This window comes from Calypte anna, chromosome 5 (genome assembly GCF_003957555.1).
Source record: "Calypte anna isolate BGI_N300 chromosome 5, bCalAnn1_v1.p, whole genome shotgun sequence".
Lineage (NCBI taxonomy): Eukaryota > Metazoa > Chordata > Aves > Apodiformes > Trochilidae > Calypte > Calypte anna.
In genome coordinates, this window is record NC_044250.1 from 1,774,708 (window position 1) to 1,781,444 (window position 6,737).

At 48.7% G+C, this 6,737-nt stretch overlaps 1 protein-coding gene across 1 annotated transcript; it reads left to right on the forward strand.

The window, feature by feature from the left end:
- Nucleotides 1-1,887: 1,887 nt before the first annotated feature.
- Nucleotides 1,888-6,426, forward strand: LOC103532530 (ferritin heavy chain). Its single transcript, XM_008498306.2, has 4 exons — nt 1,888-2,208; nt 3,955-4,101; nt 5,018-5,143; nt 6,081-6,426. The coding sequence occupies exons 1-4, from the start codon at nt 2,098-2,100 to the stop codon at nt 6,243-6,245; spliced, it is 549 nt and encodes a 182-aa protein (XP_008496528.1). The 5' UTR covers nt 1,888-2,097; the 3' UTR covers nt 6,246-6,426.
- The last annotated feature ends 311 nt before the right edge of the window (nt 6,427-6,737 follow it).

Sequence of the window (6,737 nt, forward strand, 5' to 3'; positions counted from 1 at the left end):
GCTGATTCAGAAAGCAGAAGGTAGGACTTCCCTAATCATGTGTCCAAACTACAGAGGAAATAATGGATTATTTGCTCAGTTCCTTACAAACTGTGCTGTTGCATGGCTTTTTCTTTTTTTTTTTTTTTTTTTGTGAAACAGTGTAGGGAGGATTGGGAAAAAAATTAGAAAAAGCAGTAGCTTGTGATTTATCAGAACAACTGGGCAACTTTTCTCATCATTCCAAGGGGCGGTCACAGGTGAAAAGGATGGGTGGAAATAGAGCACAAAGAGCAAAGATAATGTAAAATAAATGGTTTGTGGGTTCAAAGTTGGCCTGTCTGGAACACCACAAACTTACACTGCAATGAACTGCTAGTACAGAGTGTCAAGTTATACATGAGGAGGACAACTCCTGACTTGGGACAAGCCTCTTGAGTCATGTGCTGGTGAAAATACTACAGGATGAGAACAGCACTGCAGATCCGCCCAGCGGAAACATGGGGGGTTTTTTGCCTTTTTTTTTTTTTTAATTATTATTTTTTACATAAGCATTTGTGTGGGAGGGAAAAACGAGTCAGCAAATGTACCTGGCAGCTTGCTGAAGCGATAGGTATGACCCAGGTTACCTTCCATACCTTAATTACTTCTGATGGTTAACCGACAGGCAACAGAAAGCAGTAAAACCAGAGGCTGCCTCCTTCCTGCAGGTGCTCAAAGAGCCTCAGAAAGCCCTCCGGTGCTGGCACAAGCCCTTCACAACCCCCAGGAAGGTTCCAAGACTGATTAAAACTTTGTAGAAATAATTAGTTAGTAGGAAATGGACTATGGTAGTGCTAAACGCAGCTGAAATCATCATGTCGTTATCATAAGACTCATTTTTTTCTGTCAGAACTTTGATTCCTCAGTTGCTGATTATTCAGTGTTTTGCATGAACTGAATATAGGCTCCTCTGCTAAACCTCAGCATCAAGTGAGTATCTGAGGGCAAGAAATGTGAAGTTTCTCAGCAGCTTTCTGATGTCTGGTGCCTTTTAACATCCCAGTGCTAACACCCAGGGTGCTTGATGAGCAGAGACCCAGAGCCATCACTGCAGCTTTTAACTTGGAGCAGCTTTTGAAGAGTTAATGTTTTTTTTAATTCGTGTTTGGTTGTGTCATCAGGCTAACCAGGGATTTTGCCCTTTATTTAATTGTTTCTTGCATTTCTTAGGAATATTTTTGAGGCAGTATGCAAGGACGGCTTGGTCACTGAAAGGAAGTCTTGAAAACTCACCAGGTCTAGAATCATATAGAATTGTTTTGTGTGGAAAAGACCTTTTAAGATGACAAAGCCCAAATGTTACCTCTATTTTTCTTCCTAGTGTGTAATCTCAGTTTACCCTCTTCCAGTTAAATAGAACGACCCCTTCTCCTAGCACTACAACTGCTAGCAGGTCCCCAACTGCTTACGCAGCTCCGAAGTTTACTATCAAGCTTTAAAAGCTGTTTTGGGTTGAACAAACACTTCTCGATACCTGTAGGGCCCCGAGGGCCTTCACCCTCTGGAGTCAAGGCAGCGGGAGTCACCACTTTCTGGCGGGGAGACACCCCGGACTCCATGTTTAGGCTGGGACGGGGGTCACTAAACGCAAAGGGGGAAGTTTGTCGGTTTAAGGAGGAAAGGAGGCGAGGAGGGTTGGCGAGACCCCTGAGAGCAGCCCCAGCTCCCGCCATGGCTGAGGCGCTGCCCGCACCGGCCCTGAGGGAAGGGGACGACAGCGCGCGCGGGAGGCGGGAAAGGCGGTGGGCGGGGCCGAGGCGCTCGTGGCGGGGGGAGGTGCTGAGTCACGCTGGGCCAGCAGAAGGGAGGCCCCGCCCCTCCGCGTGACGTCGAGGCTGGGAGGGGGGGTGGGTGGGGCCCTGCGCGCGCCGTGACGCCATCGTCGCTATAAATGGCGCGGCTCGCAAGCGCCGCTCCTCACAGCGCGTCGGCGAGGCGAAGCGGAGCGGGTTCCTGCGTCAACAGTGCTTGGACGGAACCGGCGACGCTCGGGCCCGCCGCCCCCCACCATCACCACCACCGCTACCACCTTCACCGTCGTTTACACCCACCGACTCGCCCTCTTCAGGCATCGCCATGGCAGCTCCCCCTTCACAGGTGCGCCAGAACTACCACCAGGACTGCGAGGCCGCCATCAACCGGCAGATCAACCTGGAGCTGTACGCTTCCTACGTGTACCTCAGCATGGTGAGAGGCCCGGGGCGGGGGGTCTGGGGTGAAGGGGACGATGCTCATGGGGTTGGGATAAAGGAGAGCAAGGGGGGAGGCGTGAGGCCTCCGGTGGGGTAGGGGGAGGCGCCTCAGCCCTACCCAGCAGTCCCAATGCTTCGGTCGGGGCAGGGGGTCAGCCTCGGGGGGAGGGGGAGTGTAGGCGGCTCCCTCGGTGTGGCTTCTCCCTGAGGTCCGCCCTGTGTTTGGGCCCTGCCGGGATGGGGAGCAAGTGTCGTATCTTATGTGTGAGGCCCGAGAAAGGGGGAGGGGAGAGGTGGGTTGGTGATAGGAGAGGAATATCTCGTAAGGGATAAAAACGTAACCGTGTCTGCGGTGTGAGGGGCCAGCCCGGGCCCTCCATGCTGCCCCAGCAGCCTCCTTGCTGCCGGGAAGGGGGAGTGAGGGGGGGGAGGATGGATGGGGTGGAGTTCTGAACGCCGGGCGGTGCCTGCGGGCCCAGCCCTGCTCCTCCTCCTCCTTCTCCACCGCCTCGGGGCCCTTCTCGGCCTTGCCCGGGGGAGGGGCAGCCTCTTGTTTTCTGTAGGTGAAGCCTTTATCTCGGGGCGAGCCGCAGTTACACGTTAACCGCGCTCTGTCCCTTGCCCTTGGCGGCCTCGTTATCAGTCCAGCTCAGCAGCTTTTAAGCAGCTCTGCCCTTGGGGCTGGGTTGGATATAGCAGGAGTTGACTAACGAAGCGATTGGCACCTTTCCCACTGGCGTTCTTGTCTCTCGGGCAAGGTTTTCTTTTTCCGTATGTAGTTTTCGAAGGGAATTAGTTAGGAATCTCTGGTTTGTGTGGAGCTGTGCTTACATGGCCCATTTGCCATACAACTGCGATTTTAGCCATAGCTCAAATAGGGAGCTTTGGTCCAAACTTAACAGCTCGTTTTTGCCTTACTCTGAAGATCTGCACCTCGGTTCCAAGCTGAATGTTACGTTGGTGGGTGGTTGTGGTACACAAGCACTATAGTGTCTTACCTTGAACCTCCGAGCTGCTGGTTTAAGAGCAGAAAATTCTGTAGCAGTTTGTCTGGGAGCTGATACAAAGGTTTCCATTGAAGCCTGCCTAATGGCTCTGACCGCAGAACAAATGAGCTGTGTAATGGCTTCTAACTGCTCTTAATAGGGGTTTCTTTGGCTTTCAAAAAAGATGATCTTGTGTCTGCGGTTGAAACCTCTTTTAATTTATCTTTTCACTTTTAAATGTGATACGAATATTTTCCTTTAAGGTAGAAAGTGTGTACTACTTAGTCTAATCCCTGATAAGGTGAGGGAGCTTTGTTGCAGAAGTACTTAAAATTCTGGGTGACCCTTGCTATTGCAAGTCAGGACCTTGACTTGTGACCATTGTAAACAAATTCAGGCAAACAAAGGGAGCAGGGAAGGACTTCTCCCTCTTGAAGGCTGCTAGGTCCAAATGGTATCTTTATGGGGTGTGAGTTTTTTCTATCTTCAGAATGGAACCATTTATTTGTTTGTGGTTGAGAAGCAGGTTAAAATATAAACCTGGTCAGCAAAGCCCAACTTGCAGCTGCTAAGGGAAGAGTTTTGCCATGCTGCCTTGCTGTCCTCGTGCTATTTCTAGCCTGAGCTTGCACCCCAGCTGTCTTGGGAGTAGGGATGATAAGAAAATGTCTGAAGTCCCAGTTTGGACTTGGCTTGGTGTTGCTGATGGAGTGAGGCTTGTTTCTGAGCTTATGAACTCTTCTTTTTTTTTACAGTCCTACTATTTTGACCGGGATGATGTGGCTCTGAAAAACTTTGCCAAGTACTTCAGGCATCAGTCCCACGAGGAACGTGAGCATGCTGAGAAACTGATGAAGCTACAAAATCAGAGGGGTGGACGCATCTTCTTGCAGGACATCAAGGTGAGGAGTGGAGCTGTGGGTTGGTCTGTCTCTAGGCTGGAAGAGGAGGAATTTCCCCTTGGGTCTTCTCCCAGAAGGAGCAGCAGCTGGCAGTAGAAAGCACACTGCAGTGCTGTGATCCCAGTGTGGCATTCGGCCCAAAATCTAGATATGTGAAGTAATTCAGCACATAATTTGTGCTGAATAAAAAGTACTTTCTGTGTGAAAAGAGCCCTAGGTGGTTTGCTGTGGGGTGAGAGTAACTAAAGTGGGGTTTTCTACCTTAAATTTACAGCAGTCTTCTCTGCTCTGTGTGCAGTTTTGTAGAGAACTTGACTCTCACCATGGCAAAAGGAAATCTCAAGTTTCCAATTGCTTGTTGCTCCCTTTCACAACACTTTCCTTGGAGTCACTTTAAATTATAGTATCTGGAATGGGGAAGTAAGCAGTTTTGTGGAACCATTTCAATGCAAGTGGGAGAGGGAAAGCAAACAAAGTGATGAGCACTTGAGAAGAATTCTCTTATTTACTAGTAGGTCTGAGGACTTGTAAATACCACTCATAAACCAGGCAGCTCTGAGCTGAGGACTGCCTGCACTGGTGTCTCAACTGCTTCATTTCTGAGATAGTGCCTGGTGCCTTCTCACAAGCAGATTTTTAAGCTGTTAGGTTACAAAGGGAGGAGGAAAATTACCTCTCCAGTGGCTTCTTTGCCTACAAGAGCTTGGAGAACATAAGATGAGGAGAACCAAGGGAATGGGGGCAGGTCTGGGATTCAGTTCTGTTCAGTGTGCACTGAGTGTCCACCAAGTTTCTGAAGATACCTAAATGCCTAAACTTCATCTACACAGGCTTTGAGACTGGTGTAAAAGACTCTGTTCCCTAATGGACTGTGAGTACTTATGGAAAATCTGGTTGTGTGCTTTTCCTCTTTTAGAAACCAGATCGGGATGACTGGGAGAATGGTCTGACTGCAATGGAGTGTGCCCTCCACCTGGAGAAGAACGTGAACCAGTCACTGTTGGAGCTGCACAAACTGGCAACTGAGAAGAACGACCCACATGTAAGTGGATGCTGAAGCTCAGGGTTTGTGTGTGTCTAACAGTGAGGGTTTACGGGCAAGCTGTGTGTCCCTGCCATGCCTAAAGGTGAAAACAGGTGTGAAAGTGCAGCCTTTCCCAAGGGAAAACCCAGTTTAGCTGTTGAGTAGGATTATTGCCATCTTTCCAGGAGGTCCTGTTGGAGTGTGTTGAGTAGCAGAAGCCTGCTGCACAGCCCAGTGGGTTTATTGCTTCATTCAAACCCTTCTTTTGCTCTTGGGAACAGAAGATGCTCGTGTACAAACATAAAGAATTAAGATCTGAGGGTTCTTTCTGTGTGGGATGAGTTATTTGAATCAATGGATGCCTGCAGGGCTGTTACAAGATGTAAACATTGCTGCTTCTGACTGCTAAAAGCCCTTACACTTCAGGACACAGTGTCTGAAAACAGAGTTTTCCTCTTAGGTGGAAGTTACTGCCTTTTAAAGGTCTCTTCCATCCCAACACGTTGCATGGTTCTAGGCTTGGCAAGGCTGGATTGAGGCTTCTTAATATCAGCAAGAGATGGGCAGGTGTCTGAATCTAAGTACTCTTGGAAGTGTGTGAATCAGAGGGACTTCTAAAAGAAGAAACATTGCTGGACTATTCTACAAGTGTCATGTCAAGTGCTGTGCAGTGAGGGCTTCTCAATACCTGCAGAAACTTCTGTTGCTTCTGTTCCTGTGATGCTTCTTAAGCTGACATTTACTGTATGGTTCTGGAGCAAGTGTGCCTAGATAACCTTGTCCCTGTTCTGACATTGCTGAGGCAAAACTAAAGGCTTCTTTCTAGCATCTTCTGCAGCTTTAAAACTCTCATTCTTGTCCTTTCTCCAGAGAGGATTGGTAGGATTTGAGCTGTTGCTTCAGCAGGAGGAGCTGTGTTCAGGCCTGAATTTAAACTCTGTTGTCTCCCTTTCAGTTGTGTGACTTCATTGAGACTCACTACCTGGATGAGCAGGTGAAGTCCATCAAACAGCTGGGTGACCATGTGACCAACCTGCGGAAGATGGGGGCACCAAAATATGGCATGGCAGAGTACCTCTTTGACAAGCACACCCTTGGGGACAGTGACAATGACAGCTGAAGTCTTGCCCAGGGCCATACTGTGGGGTTTCAGTGGGACTCCCAACTTTACTGTCCAGCCATGCATGCATCTTCAGCTATCTAGTTAAACAGTTCTTATTCTCTGTACCAAATACCACCCCTATTTTCTCTTGTGTTTTGTGTATTGCCCTCCATCCAATAAAGTGACTTGGTTCAAGTTGGCTTTTCCTGTTTCTCTCAGGAGTGAGAGATTGTGTTCCATGGTCTGTGACCACCATCTTAAGTTCAGCATTGATACCTCTCTAAATTATCCTTCATCTCAGATCAGGTTTTACTTAGTGCCTTTATAAAAATTATTCTTCTCCCATCCTGTGGGATCTACTGCAGGAATTGCTCAGAGACTAAAGTTGTTTTAAAATGCCTTCAAGCTGTTGCTGTAAGGAATCCTCAAGAAAAAGGTGTGGGTATCTGGGCTTGCTGAGTGCATCCCTGTTAAGTCAGGCTATTGAAAGGGGATGGGCTGGCATCTTGG

Coding starts and splice junctions, on each gene's coding strand:
- LOC103532530 (XM_008498306.2), top strand. CDS start 2,098: ATGGCAGCTCCCCCTTCACAGGTGCGCCAGAACTACCACCAGGACTGC. Junction 4,102..5,017: donor TCTTCTTGCAGGACATCAAG/GTGAGGAGTGGA, acceptor TTCCTCTTTTAG/AAACCAGATCGGGATGACTG. Junction 5,144..6,080: donor CTGAGAAGAACGACCCACAT/GTAAGTGGATGC, acceptor TCTCCCTTTCAG/TTGTGTGACTTCATTGAGAC.